The 15,154-nt window shown below is 38.6% G+C and overlaps 1 protein-coding gene across 1 annotated transcript; it reads right to left on the bottom strand.

Annotated features, from left to right (window-relative positions):
• Positions 1-239: 239 nt before the first annotated feature.
• LOC117537883 (arf-GAP with dual PH domain-containing protein 2-like) lies at positions 240-8,762 on the bottom strand. The gene is made up of 11 exons (XM_034203274.1): positions 8,485-8,762; positions 7,807-7,937; positions 7,235-7,326; positions 6,909-6,997; positions 6,652-6,764; positions 6,388-6,534; positions 1,955-2,038; positions 1,798-1,860; positions 1,564-1,641; positions 1,152-1,380; positions 240-1,050 (listed from the first exon to the last, which is right to left on the bottom strand). Exons 1-11 carry the CDS (start codon positions 8,570-8,572, stop codon positions 1,022-1,024), a joined length of 1,143 nt encoding a protein of 380 aa, XP_034059165.1. The 5' UTR covers positions 8,573-8,762; the 3' UTR covers positions 240-1,021.
• Positions 8,763-15,154: the final 6,392 nt, after the last annotated feature.

The raw sequence follows: 15,154 nt of genomic DNA on the forward strand, positions 1-15,154 counted from the left end.
GAGTACATGCACTTAAGTTAGCTATTTCCCAATGCTGCTTGCTTAAAATACAGAGATCTCAATATTTTTCAGACTTAGCTCTTCGGTGGCTGGTTAACTCTTTTTTATTTATTTTTTAACATTTTTTGTCCCCTGAAAATGGCCTGGAGTGAGAGATCTTAATTATTTCCACAGCTCGACAGCGCTTGTCAACTGTTGTCAGCCAATACTGGCCCCATATAACAACAACAGAAACCAGAAGTTTAGTACACATTTATTTAGACATTTGCAACATGTTAGCATAGTATAAACAGTAATAAGAGAGGCATTAAAACCAAGTATTGCACTTAGCTGGTATACCTTTCAATGAAATTATGGCATCCAGGTCCATGCCTCAAATAATACATTAGTTATGATACATCGTTACAGTGTTTATTTGTTGATGAATAACAAAATAAACAACTGTTGCCCTAAAATTGGTGAACATTAAAAGCAGGATTACATTATGTATTCAATTTAATACAGTTTGAAGCTTTATTGACAGCTCAAATTAATGTGTGTAAAAAAAGACTTTTTCCTAATGTGCAAATTGAGTGAAATAAAAAAACATTAAAAAACTACAGAACAATTGCAAATTATACATACAATGTAAAAAAAAAAGTATTCTTCTCCCCATATATTCATTAATAAATATAATATTAGTTTTGAGTGCATTAATAATGTATTGAAAATACTTCTGTGATGTCAATGTGGCCACAGCAATGTAAGGAATTCGGGCTAATGATGTGCAGCAACATCCCAGCTGACAGTAACTTCTCCAAGGTCTCCATGGTGTCATCAGACACTGCAGTCTGTACAAAATGTTGGAGCTGGTCATTTATTTGTCATTGGTGTTAACCATTTTTGCCAGTAAATAAGAGAGTCTTTCACATCGACAGGTTTAGGAGTATCTTTTGGAACTAGATGCTTTCAGTCTGTTAGGTCCCAATACAATAATTAAGGATCCTAAACTCATGCAAACCAACAAGTAGAGCTGATCAAGTCATTTTCCTCTCCTCATGTTGGCTTCATCTGCATCAAAGAGAGAAAGGAGAGAAGAGTTACGACTCACAGATGAAGATACTCGAACACATCACCTGCGCTGTATCATCTGTAACAACACCGTATCTTACTAGCGTAGTCCTCTGGGGTCATGGGTTGGGAGATGATCTTTCTGAAGGCCTCCAGCCACTCCTTCTGCTCCTGATGCTGCTCACACATAAACACATACTGCCTGTCCGGAGTTTGCAGCATGATGCCACAGTTCCACCGGCCGCCCCTCGAACTCCGCCCGATGCTCTCTGAAGCAGAGTAGCTGTGGCTCTCCGTGCCGATGAAGACAGCACCCAGCTCTGTTGCATCCTAACGGGGAAAAGCAAAAAGAAGAGCATAATAGGCTACCATCTCCAAAATTACGCAATTTATAACAGATTATTGAATAAAAGTATAGATATGTATAAATGACATGTATATTTAATTAAATATTTTGTATGGAGGAACTTTATACAAACGTTGTGAAAACATGTGGTATTATCTGTTAATTACCAGGGGATTTTTAGAATACAGAAGTTTCCTGTTCATGGAGCACAGTGTGAACCACCTCTTCTTGAATGGCTCCCGATGCTAAAAAAAACACGAACAAGAACAAACAGACACACAGACAAAGGAGATATAGGCACAGAGAGAGAGAGAGTGAGAGAGGGGGGGACACACATTTCAGACATAACAAATGTAAATAATTTAACTTAATTTTGTAAGGAACTCAGATAGTTGACAAACCGTCGGCCCAGTTTTCTCCATGTACCCCTCCTTCAGGCAATATCTTGTTAACTGGGGTATTAACTGTGAAAGAGACACAGGCAACACCGTTAACTGAACAAAAGTTGCAGTTCAACACAATTTATCTGAGCTTAATTTCATTAAAAATCTTTCTCACATCATTATCTCGAAGAGTGGGGTGTTTCCTCTGCAGGTAGGCCAAGCGTGTTGCCCGAATAGCGTTGAACAACGACACAATCACCTATAAGACATCATAGGACAGTTTAATATAATTTAGGTTTAAAAAAAATAAAAATCTTTAGCTGAACAGCTGTATTCAACCAAATAAACATACAGTATACAGCTGCAATTTAACATTGATATCATTTCCACAATGATGATGTGACTCCTCTGTGACTGCAGGCCTCTTTGATAACCGATGCCTACATGACAATTATAGACCAGAACTATTTAAAAATGGTTTCGTGTAGAAATCAATTGCTTCACACAGCTAATTAATCAGTAAACAAAGAGGATTAAGATGTACATTTTTAAAATATATTAAGAAAAATGTTTCATTAGAAAATACATTTGAATCATATATTTTGTAAATTGAATTATAGCATAGAAATACTTTTTTTTTATTAAAAAAACTTAATTTAAAGGTGGGGTAGGTAATTTTGGAGAAACCAACACTAGAATTTGAAAATACACAGCCGGAAAAAATCTGCCACTTCCTTACAGAGCCCCTCCTCCAACACACACGAACACGCACATGACCAATGAGGGCACGAGATAAGTTTGTGCACAGATGGAAGGCTGACAGGCAGGTAGGCCATCCAGTTATTTTAGCCGGGCCGGCTAAAATGATTGGTCGTGCTTTTTACAGTACTACGGCTTCCACAGATGACCTTTTATATGGATCTTTTGTCAAAGCACTTAAGATATTCATTGCTATCGGGATGTTAAGAGCATTCCATGGAATATGACAAAAAGTGTATCTCGAGCCGGTTTCTCAAACTTACCACCCCACCTTTAACATTTGGATCTGATTTGTTTCCATACTGTGGCATTATAATTCTATGTTTTTGGTTTAACCTTATATTTTACATTTGCCAAAATAAAATTGACAAAGATATCAGTCAAAGCATATTACACATTTTGGAGAGTATATAAAGTCCCTTATCAATTATGCAGAAGGCAGGCTGGGTCCCACCAGGCACTATATCTAATGTCCTGAGGTTGTGTTTGAATAAACAGAGTGCAAATCATACCATTAAAGAAGGGGTATTCAGCACAGGTGAGAATATTTTCTCCCCTGGGATAAGAATCAGTAGTTTGGGGAAATGGGTCAGAGAGACCTGTGAAAGATTTTAAGGCATTCATCTCTAGTACTACCTCCTGGCTCTCTTTGCCTCATTTACAGAGTAAAGTCTGACATTGAGGTTCTCTCCTTTAATATATCCTCTAATGGAATTGACTCTAGACTTTCTGTAACCTTGTCGCTGCACACTTGACTGTGTCATTAGTAGACGCTCAGAACAACAGACGTCTATGAAGAGTGCCGAAGAACGCTTTGGCATGGATGGGTCAAAGAAACACAGGATTCTCACCCAGGAGACCACCATTTGTGAGACAAACACTGACTAATTTCTCCTGACAATGTTGTATTTCCTGTGACGTCATGTAAAGCTACTGCTGCCCCTGGCGTCATTATAGTATAGCTCAGTCGAATCGGACCAGATCAGTGTGTGAGTCAATCAATAAAATGTTTAACCTCAGACACACTATTGCTATTGCCCACGAGTTTCGTGGGCAATAGCAATAGTGTGTCTGAGATGAATCCATTCATTGATGGATTGAACATTAACGGTACGTCCACACGGCAGCGTTGCGTGCTTCAATGGAGACGCTTCCCATTCATTTTGAATGGGGTGACGTCACGCTTTGCCGAACTGCATTGGGGTTCCGTCGCGTCGCTTTGCCTCCGTTGCTCGCTTCGAAAGTTGAGAAAAGTTCAACTTTTCAAGCGTCGACAGAAGCGCCAGCCAATCAAATAATATGCCAGTACAAGCTAGCCAATCAAACCGCGTGCTTGTGTGTCCGGGCAGGAGATTAATGTGACTGGTTGTTGGTCGCACGCCAGACACGCCCACCGGCAAGCTTCAACGTGACGGAACTGTGTGGACGTACCGTAGAGTTGGATTGTATCCCTGTGGAGTCTCGTCTCCCATGTTCTCGCTGCGAGGGGGACCCAAGTTCCCATCAGCAAAAACACGTGGGTTTGCTATCCTGGCACCAAGATGGTGGAATGAGCTCCCCATTGACATCAGGACAGCAGATAGCTTGCACATCTTCCGGCGCAGACTGAAAACTCATCTCTTTCGACTCCACTTCGAGCGATAGAATTATTAACAAAGCACTTATATACTAATAAAGGACTGGCTTACCTAAAGCCAGTTGAGTAGCACTTGAAATGTTTGGCTCTATGAAACCTGATGTACTTATATGATTCTGTTTTCTTCAAGGTTGTGTCTTCCTGGTCGAATGTACTTATTGTAAGTCGCTTTGGATAAAAGCGTCAGCTAAATGCAATGTAATGTAATGTAATGTAATGTTACTCTCTGCTTGACAAATTGAAAACGACTTGCCTTATAATTAGTGTATTATAGTTACCCATCACAGTTATGATTTGTATTTCAATGTTGTTTCCAAATAAAGCTTAATTCTATATAGTTTACATTAAGAAGTATATCATCAAATGTTCCACATACATTTAATTAATTGGTATCATCTCGCAGAGGAACAAGCCTTTGGGGAAATTATGTTTCTGGTTGTCAGGGTGTTTGTGTGTGTTCCGCTCATTTTTCATTCTAAGGGACACATCAATTCTTTGATGATCATGTGACACTTTGAATGTTGATGAAAGAATCCATGACCATCAAAGCCGAATGATGTTGTAGGATTCTAGAACTTTAAAACCCTTTAAGTCTAGGACTAGAGACTCAAACTTCACTCAGAAAACAGCTCGTTTCAGAGAAGGCATGTACTCTCACAACTTAAACTGGAAAATGGAAATCATTGATTTCGACTCAACTGAGGTTGACCCTCCCATTAACTTCTACCTGAGTTACCTGGAAGAAGAAATCCGGAGTAAACTGCAGGACAGTGAAGCGAGGATCACCCCAGGAAAATCTGAGGGCAGAGTCCTTCTGGAAATACAAGAGGACTCACTGGCCAACTTCATTGATCTTCTAAGAGAAAGACAGGAAGTCACCAAATGCTACCCTGAGAAAGAAGAGATGCAGAAAGAGATTGGTGGCCTGAAGGCCCAGCTGGCTGAAAGCAGCAGTGTGCTAGAGCATCTGAAAACTCAGCTGTTAAAGATCTGCCCCATGCTTTGCCAAGCCCAGAAAGATGTCATGCAACTGACCTCCACAAACAAGGACCAGAACGTTTCATTGGAGCACATGAAGGAAGAGAAAGAGGCCCTTCAGAATAAGCTTCATGCTGAGAGACACTTTCTGGCAGTGTCAAAGACCAATGTGGAGGTGGACCTGGAGAGCTATCTCCAAATAGAGAGAGAGGAGAACAAGAACCTCCAAGTTGCCCTGGAAAAGGCAGAATGTGTCTCACAGGTGCAGTGGCGCCGCTTGGAGCTGGAGAAAATCACTCTCCAGGAGCAGGCTGAAAAATCATCAGCCGCCCTTCTCCTTTGTCAGGAGGAAAAAGCATCCCTGCTGACAGAGTTCCAGCAAAGAAAAACCTCCCATGCGACTCAGCTCAGTGAGATACTAACCAAGGCTGAGCAGAAGTTGGAGCGTGATTGCATCAAGTCGAAGAACGACAGGTCAACCCTCCTTCAGACCACAGAAAGCCTCCAGAGGACTCTGCAAGAGAAGGAGAAGGAGCAGGACTGGCAGAAAGCTGAGAGCGCCATGAAATCGCAGGTCGAGGACGCTGAGAGCCAGATCCCCAAAAAGAGCGAGGGATGGTTCCCAAAGTTCTTCTAAATCCCGACCGGGCACATGTTGCTGATCTGGGTCTATAAGGCCCACTGAAACACCTTCAGCTTCAATAAATGCACATTTAAAATGTAATGTTTGTTTGGTATTTAAAATCCTAAGTAGCACTAGAGTCTTGTGTGAACATATGTATGAATCATGGGGAAAGCATTGAACTGAATATAGTTTGGCTTAACTGTTCTAATCTAGATTTTATGTTGGTCGAAATATATCTATTTTTTTTTTCTTAAGACTCAATAGCATATTGGTTTGTTAACTTTCACATTGCTTTACTTAAGTATGTGAACAGTAATGCAATGCATTTGAGTGAAGATTTTGTATGCGTTTGTTGTTGTATTAGTTGTTGTCGCACTTCAGCATCTTGAAGACAAACTTCTTTTTTCTTTTTTCACCTGTGTGACTAACAAAAAATATCCTGGCAAATTGATAACTTCACCTGATTCACAGATATCTTATTATTTTAAGGAACTTACTGCTCTCTGCAAAAACCTGTTTTTACCTTACCTCAAGTCCTACACATGGAACAAGTCAATGAAGATCAGACTCAAAGGAAAGATCAATAGAAATAAAGGGCTTCCAAACACACCTGTCCTTTCTCGTGATAAACAAACAGATTCCTGGTGCGTTCCCCATGCACGTAGGATATCTGCAGACCGTGATTGTGACCAATCTTCTCTGGCTGAAAAACTGCATTCAGGTCCTTCATGGAGATGACAACTTTGGGTAGCTTGGACTTGGTTTTTTTAAAGAGAGGATAGAGGAAGGAATTCAAAGATTTAGAAACTACATTTATTTGACTGTGTATGCTCATAAAACTTTGCAGACTAAGTAATGATGTGGCAAAACTCACATCCTCTTTAATAAAGTATCTAAGGGTGAAGTCTTTCCGGGACAGCTGGAAGATCCTCTTTAAAAACTGCTTGTTGTCTTTGCCCTTTTTCCATAGAGTTGACTCAAACAGTTCTGCGTTAGATACATTACATAAATAAAAGAGATGAAGGGCAACTCAACTTTATATATAATCTTATATATAAAAAACAAAAAAGCATAATTCTGAATTCTGATTGGAAGAATACTGTTATGTTAGTATAATGGCAGAATGATTACCTGAGCAATAAGCTTGCTTAAAGAACTCATTTTCTCCTGTGAATTCTCTTCTTTCATACTTTGCACGGATCCATTGATCCTTAAGAACCCTACAACGAAGCAAAACACAGTTTCATGTTTCCTCATAGACAAAACAGAAGTGTTTAGGTAAATACCAGAAATGTTTCTTTGATGAATGATTCTATTCATAGTCTGTAGTGATGGCTCCACTTTGGTACCTAACTCTCAGTTCCTCTTTCTGTACCTCTCCACCCACATTCAATAGAAATACTTCACTTTTTACTTCCGTTGGTCTAATAAGGTGAATGGATGGTACGGTCACTCACATGCAGTCTTTCTGTAGCGGCTGGTAGAAGAAGGCAGGGACACACTTCTCAAATATGGCTTTGGCTACAGTATTTCCTCTTTCCTGCATGAACTGACACCACAACATTTAAAAGAGATTGATATTTAAAAGTTCTAACAAAAAATTCCCTTCATTTCATATTGACGGATGCCTGCCTTGCAAAACAGGTGAATTGATTGAGTTAAACCAGAAAGATTTACATTCAAGACAGAGCTTAACATTCTTCCTATTATAAAGAAAACATGTACAGTCCAAATGTTGGGATCAAATTATACTTTTAAAGATTTAACTTATTATGAATAATAAATACAATAAATGGAACAATAACTATTTCAATTCGAATAAAAAAAATATATAAAAATACTCATGGCATCAAAAAGGTTCACCTGACTTCTAATAAAAAACGTGTTTCAATATTAATATTGCCCAACTATTAAATGGACTGTTCACATATGGTATTATGGATAAGATAATGCATAATATAATGCTTAAATTGGAAGAATATTCAAACATGTTAATAGATCTCTATACAAAATGAATACAAAGGTAAACCTCTACTAGTGAATCGTCCCAGTGATCCAGACGTATGGATTTCATTCTGCTGACAGCAGGCAAATTACGATGAATCCCCGAGCAGTTCAGGCACACAAAGACACCAAGAGTGTATGAGGCCCAGTCAGGATCTGTAAGAAAGTAAAAAAAGGTTTACACTGTAGGAAGAAACGAAATACCGCTCTAATTGTATGAGCAGCAACTTCAGACTAGAATAGAGTACATTGAAAGTGACAATCTTGTTCACAGTTTATGTTGTAAGTTTATGTGCACTACAAATCTGTAAAACTAGGGAATATAAAAAGTATTTCATGTATTGCTTGTCTCTCCCTCCTACACAGATTATTAACTGTCTGTGACAGTGATTGTGGCAAAGTGTTAGAAGGAACAATGAAGTCATACCACAGAATATCCAGCAGCCACCACTTCCCCTTATGAAAGTTCATTATAAAACGTGACTTGGTTATAAAATGTAGAGATCATTCTGTTAATAAACAACATCACGTGGCCTGATGCCGAAGGTTACTTTTTCTCATTCTTTTAACTTTAATAAAGTAAACATGGTCACTCAGAGTTAGGGTATTTGACAGAACACGTATAGTTGGAAATCAGTCACACAACACAATTGCTATCATATAATAATAAATTGTGGTTATGAATCTTTGTCAGCGTACTCACCAGGAACTCCACAGTCAGCACAAAAGGTGTTGCCTGGCTGTCGCACCAAATCGAACATGATTTTGTTATTTCTCTCCACACAGGCCATCAGTGAAGGTGGTTTGCTATGTCAGATTGACAGACTCCCAACAAAAGAGCTACTTGGTATTACCTCCATATTGATCCTACGCAGTGATTGTCACAGAGCTGCTCTGCATGGTAGCAGGTGAAAAACTTGACTTCTTCTCACTGCCCAGTAGCAGCATTTCCTCTTAACAGCACAACATCATGAAGTTGATTGTTCTGCACACAAGCGCAGAGGTCCACAAATAACAGAGAAAGGAAGTGAAACAAACGTCACTGTGTAAAAGGGTGAGTGTGAGAATGATAGACTTTGAAATGTGATTTTCACTGTGTGGTGAAGTTGTTTAAAATACATTGAACCAAAATTGCAACTACATTTAAACCATATTGAAATTGAACAGGTCAAGGAGACAAGATTGCTAGGTATAACCCTGGATCATAAATTATCTTGGTCTAAACAAATTGATAGTGTTGTATGTACAATTTGAAGGGGTGTGTCACTTGTAAAAATAATTGTAAAATATTTGCCTATGGATGTCAGTAGACATGTTTTGGATGCTTTGGTTCTGTCGCAGCTTGATTATTGTTTGGTTATATGGTCTAGTGCTGCTGAAAAATTTAAACAAACTACAAGTAGCACAAAATAAGGCAGCACGATGTGCACTGCAGTGCTCCTACAGAACCAGAGTCACTGAAATGCTGGAGACACTGAAATGGTTAACTGTCAGACAGAGGTCAACTTATATTTTATTAAATGTTGTCAGAAATATTACAGTGACTCACTCACCAGATATATTATCACAAAGGTTTGTAGCGCAATATGCACAACATAACTATCAAATACGACATACAATAGAAGGAAGGTTTGTATTACCCAAATCTAAATCAAATATGGGACAGAAAACAGCCATGATCAGCTGGAACTCTTTGATTTTTCACATCATTCAGGAAAATTCTCAAGTACATTTCAAAAGGTTGCTAAAAAAATATTTAAGTATTACAAAGTAAATTTGAACTGTGCCTGTGGCTATGTATGCATATATTATTATGTACACTTATTTGTATTTACTTTTGTTTGGCCTTAGGATGGCGATAATTGGATGACCATTTTAGTTTTCACTTCATTTCACTGTAAATTGCATGAAATTATGAGCTGTTTTGTTTTGTTTTAATTTTGTTGTATGTATGTTTATGTATGTTTTGAGTGTGTGAGGACCCCAGGAAGAATAGCCAATGCTCATGCTAGTGCTAATGGGGATCCTAATAAAGACATAAAGACATCTTAACAACCTTTAATAATAAAAGAAAATAATGTTATTACATAATAACCCAACTAGCCTAAGAATCTTCACCTTTCCTCATCTAAAAATTAACATGGTCAGCCCTCTATCAAATTCTATTGACTTACAGTATGTTGTGAAAATGTGCATTTAATGGATTCTTTTGTCATTTTCTAAAACAATAAACCGGATTACTCTGCTGTCAAACACATTACATAACTCTGAAGAAATGCTGTTCATGTGGCAATTACGACTACTTCTCAAACATCCACATTTAGCAAAGGTCATATCCCTGATTACATATGGAGAGGCGAAGTCACGCCCATCTACTTCCGGACCATGGGACCCCGGAAGCGAAAAATTTACATTGAATTCAATGGAGAGAGAACACGTATCTTTTGATCCCGTTTGAATTGTGCCACAAACTACACATATGATGTTTGTCAATCTTAAACAATCATTTCCATGTCAAAAAAGTCACATTTTGTCGTAAAACTGCTGAAATATAAGACTATGAAAAATACGCTACTACAAAGACTACAAATCCCAAATCCCATTCTGGGTCGCGTAAGTGATGTCACAGGCATGCTCGGTGATTTATAATAAGACTCGTAATTAAAGCGAAGAAGAAGAAAATCTCATAACTGATTTATTCCCTCCAATAAATTATAGATCGCTAAAAATAAATTCACTTTTACAAGATGCCTGTGTGCTTTGTACCAGGTTGTAGTCATACAAGTGATCATACCACTTGCTCCTTCTATCGATTCCCGTCTGATGAAAGGACCAGGAGTCGCTGGATCAGACATATCAGGTAATATCATAGGTAATATACATGTTGTGCATGGAACATAGTCAAGTTAGCTACCTAGCTAGTAGCGACGAGTAGCGAGCACGTTAGTTAGCATTACATTACTTAGCCTTGTCATTTTTAGTAGCCTTACCATGAAGTTATTATTTTATTACATGAAGTAAACCAAAATGTTAAACAGTAACCAAACATGATGGTAAGTATTTCGTGAAACTTTTGAAGAGTAGCCTACTGCGCCCTCCACCGGGTGCTAAGGAAGCAGTTCAGGGAGAGTCGAAGGCAGGCATGGAGCTTTGCATGACATTCTTCTGGACGTGTTTCATTGTGATGACAATCTGTTTGTTGGAAAGACAGTCGTTGTGTGCTTATTGAGAGAAAATTGTTAGAAGAGATAATTATTCAAAGTGTTGTTACTTTAAAGTGTTGTTACTGACCTTTTTCTCTTTTATTTTCTTTACCTCACCTGTAACTGCTGAGACGTTGAGGAACATGCACACTGACCTGCTCTGGCAACCTGATTTCCACTGTACGTAATAGTATTTGGTTATGGTATATTATTTATATACATCAAAGGCACAATGCACCGCCCAGAGACACACATGTATTGAGTGTGATATTTTGCATAGGTCATGTGAAATCATCTTTACATACTAGAAAACTGTAGGAACGGCAACTTGTTTTGAAATTGAATTTTTAATATCCGATAATAAAGTTGATCTGTTTTCTTTATTCTTCTCTCTTCCCAGCTCCATCACCATTCTCTGTTCCTGCAGGTCCTGCTTGCTAATCAATGCTCATATTTTTTTACACAATTACAAATAAAGTCATTGCATTGTTTGACATGAAGTTGTGCTTCATTCGGAGTCAATAATAAATTCATTCTGCCTTCAACTGCGCAATGATTGTGGACTGCACCGACATCCATGTAGCTGCCCCCCAGTAAGATGAACCAAGCAAAGAGGGTCACCATCATGCCCAAGGACATCCAGCTGGCCCGCCGCATCCGCGCGGAGAGAGGGCTTAGACTGACCTGAGACCAGCACACCCAAACACAACAGCTCTTTTAAGAGCCACATACATTTTCAAAGAGTTGCAATCCTACGTTATTATAATGATTAAACTGGTTCATGTATCACTTAGTTTACTGAACCGTGATGAATGAAATAAATTAGTGAGGTAGTGGTTTACGGAAGTTACAAAGACATTAATATATGAGTAACAGGTCAGTGTAAACACAAGCTTCTGTCAATTATGGATCATTCAAACTATATAAAAATATGTAATAAAGTTCTAAAACAAGTATTCGGTATATTCCTTGATAGCTTTTGGAGAAGGTTGTTTTTAAGTTTACTAAAATCTATCGTTTCAACTGTTTCACTTTATAAAAAGGGAACAGGTGAGTAGAGCATCATTGAGTTTCTTATTCTGTCAGTAAATTATCCAAATGAATGTTTTTCATTATTTTAGTCAACCATAAACAAATTTATTGTACCTTTTAATGATGACCTTACATGGTCGGCAAAGTTAAATTAACTTCAGAAAATCAAATCTGTTCTGAGAAAAAACTAATAAATGTTTAAAGATAGGAACTTGCCATCCCACTGAAAAACAGTCCGTAGAGATTTAAAGGCGTAGTTGTAGTTCAGTCCAACGTTTCATTTGGATTCAACTATTTTCATAAAGAATATATATATTTTTCAAAGTCAACTTTATTGTCAATCTTACTCAGTTTGAGAGATCAAAAAGACGTTTAAATAAAATTATACAATTTACAGATATGTATACAAATATATATATCCTATATACACCATCATGTATAATGATGGTGTATGATGTAGAAGGAAGTGTGGTAGATAACAAGTAAATATAGAGTTACATACATATCCATGTTACAGCAAAAGATGGAATAACTAAGAAGCACGCAGTATAATAATAATTACATGCAACAATTAAATAACTGCTCAGCATCTCCACCACAATCCCAATCTGCTGTGTCCTGTTTTCCTCCCCTCTGCATAACACCCCATCACACATACGAAACACAACGCAGAGTCCGAGGGTGTTAAGAGTATGTTTATTGAAATGTCCTCCTCTCTACTGGCCAACACAGGGAGCATATGCTGGGTGTAGAATTGTTCCAGGAGGAGGAGATTTCCATGCCATGCAGGGTCTTTGGGGATGGGGATGATGATCGCCTCCTTCGTGGTCCACACAACAAAGTAGCAGAGACTCCGGTCTGTGATATGCAGCTGCCCTTGGACCTGGTGCCAGTATGGGTGATTCTCCTTGAGAATATATGACCCACCCTCCTCACGGAGACAGAAGGATGGTAACTGGACTGCCTCCATGATGGTCATGTTCCTCTGGCTGTGTGGACACTTCACCTCCAGCAGGGCAGATGGCTGCACAAGTCCATCGGGTGATGCTCCCAGAACACCCGACTCACTCACAAAGAGACCAGACTCGATTCGAACACTGTCACTTGATAGGCCTCCACAAAAGCCTTCACCCCTTCGGCCTGGTTTACAACCCCCCAGTTGACAGTTGGCGATGTCTCTGGCCAGTGGGTTGTATGTCTCCTCTCGCTGTTGGTAAAGTTGAGACACCGGCTGGACTACTTTGGAAGTGCCAGGCTTCCTCCACTGGCACTCAACATCTGTGGAGCTGATCTGCCACATGGCAAATATTGCCAATGCTGCAGCGTGGCTGCATTTGTACATCTCCTGTGCACAATCACAGACAGCGCTCTGCATCGCGCCATCGTCTCCCATGCAGATCTGTAAAAATAAAGTAAGTACCATTTGTTAGCATGCTATAATAGATTGAATGAGCAATAATACAAGGATGGTCCGGATCTGGGAGGGTTTATTTTTCCATAGTTTTGTCCTCTTGTCTGTTGTTATTGTTTGTTTTTTCTGTATTTTTTCTAATTTGTGTTGTATTGGTTGTGATTGTACATTGTATTTTTCTAAATGTGTATGAATACATTTTTGAAAAAACATTTGATCAACAATAAAAAAGGATTTGGTCAGGATCTAGACTCAGTGTGTAGTTTATTAATTAATCAATGCTCTCTACATTAGGAAAACACATACCGGTGTACCAGAGGGAGTCACACGCAGCTGTGCCTATATAACCAAAATCCTTGAATCTACACACAGCAAATCAAGTCAAATGACACAACGAGAAAAAGGAGATCACACATACAGTATAGTCGATATAAAACTGGCCGCTTCAATCTGAAGAGCAACTAAAACAAACACGGGAGTGTACCTTGTTCTTGTGAACACTAATGTTATCCACAGCATACACAGAGACCACGAAGTTCTTAAGGAGAAAACTAGTTGCTAAAACAAAACACGTTAGTGTACCTTGTTAGCTAATGTTAGCTAGCTGACATTAACGTTACACATTGCACTCATATTACTCACCGAAACCTTGTAAAGCCGGTCCCGCATGCTGGCTCTTACAGAACCGACTAATTCCCCTTTCATATAGGTACAGCTCTCAACGTGCCCAGACTTGTAGTGATTTTCACCTCGTAAAATACTTTTATTCTCATTCTGAAAGAATGTGGTGAAATGTGCTAACGTGACGGCCATCTTTATGTTGGTGACGCGTATTGTGCGAGACGAGAGACCTGTAGTTCACTGAGCGGTTTCACACGAAAAAATGTGTAACTTCACAGTTTTACGACACATTTTTATTTTTTTTACTTGCAAAATGTTCTTTTAAATTGACAAACATCATATGTGTCATTCGTGGCACAATTCAAACGGGATCAAAAGATAACCTTTCTCTCTCCATTGACTTCAATGTATAATTTTCCGCTTCCGGGGTCCCATGGAGGCTTTCGGAAGGGGAGGGACTTCGCCTCACAATCCCCCTACCATTGTAGGCAGGAAGTTAAAAGAAAAAATCTGAGCGTAAGCACTTCCTTTTTGCTGAAATGTATACGGTCAATACAGATGGCTGAAAATGTAAAGCTGCACTGATGTTTTCTGGCCAATATAAGGGACAGGCAAACGGCAAAACAAGCTAATGGACACACAATATTTTAGTTCATATAGGTAGCTTAGCTAAAACTATCTATTAAAAGTTACAGATTTAAAAAAAATGAAAGTAGCAATACCACAATGTTAACATGCTTTGTCATATCCTGCATTTAAATATCCATTAGGGAAAGTTACGAAAGCATTATCCGCTAAATGTATTTCAATTACTTATTATGCAGAAGAGTAAGCAACATTTTCATATTAAAACTGGTGAAAATGAAGCAAATTAAATAAAACATGTATAATAAATATATAAAACACATTTGATAAACTATAGACCAATATTTGGAGTAAGATGTACAATATTCAGCAGTGTTGTAGAAATACAAACTGCAGTAAAGTGCATCAAAATGTTGCTTGTGTACAGCTATTGAATACTGTTGTACAGTAAAGTTACCACGTGAGCACCACATTAAACTATACACTCCCATACATTAGGTGGCACTATTAACCTTTAACGT

Source organism: Gymnodraco acuticeps, unplaced genomic scaffold (assembly GCF_902827175.1).
Source record: "Gymnodraco acuticeps unplaced genomic scaffold, fGymAcu1.1, whole genome shotgun sequence".
Lineage (NCBI taxonomy): Eukaryota > Metazoa > Chordata > Actinopteri > Perciformes > Bathydraconidae > Gymnodraco > Gymnodraco acuticeps.

What these genes read in the sequence shown, in the direction of transcription:
- LOC117537883 (XM_034203274.1), bottom strand. Translation starts at nt 8,572, where the DNA reads ATGGCCTGTGTGGAGAGAAATAACAAAATCATGTTCGATTTGGTGCGA. An exon ending in CCGCTACAGAAAGACTGCAT is followed by an intron (nt 6,998 to 7,234) that starts GTGAGTGACCGT and finishes GCTTCGTTGTAG; the next exon opens with GGTTCTTAAGGATCAATGGA. An exon ending in TGTATTCTAAAAATCCCCTG is followed by an intron (nt 1,381 to 1,563) that starts GTAATTAACAGA and finishes TTTCCCCGTTAG; the next exon opens with GATGCAACAGAGCTGGGTGC.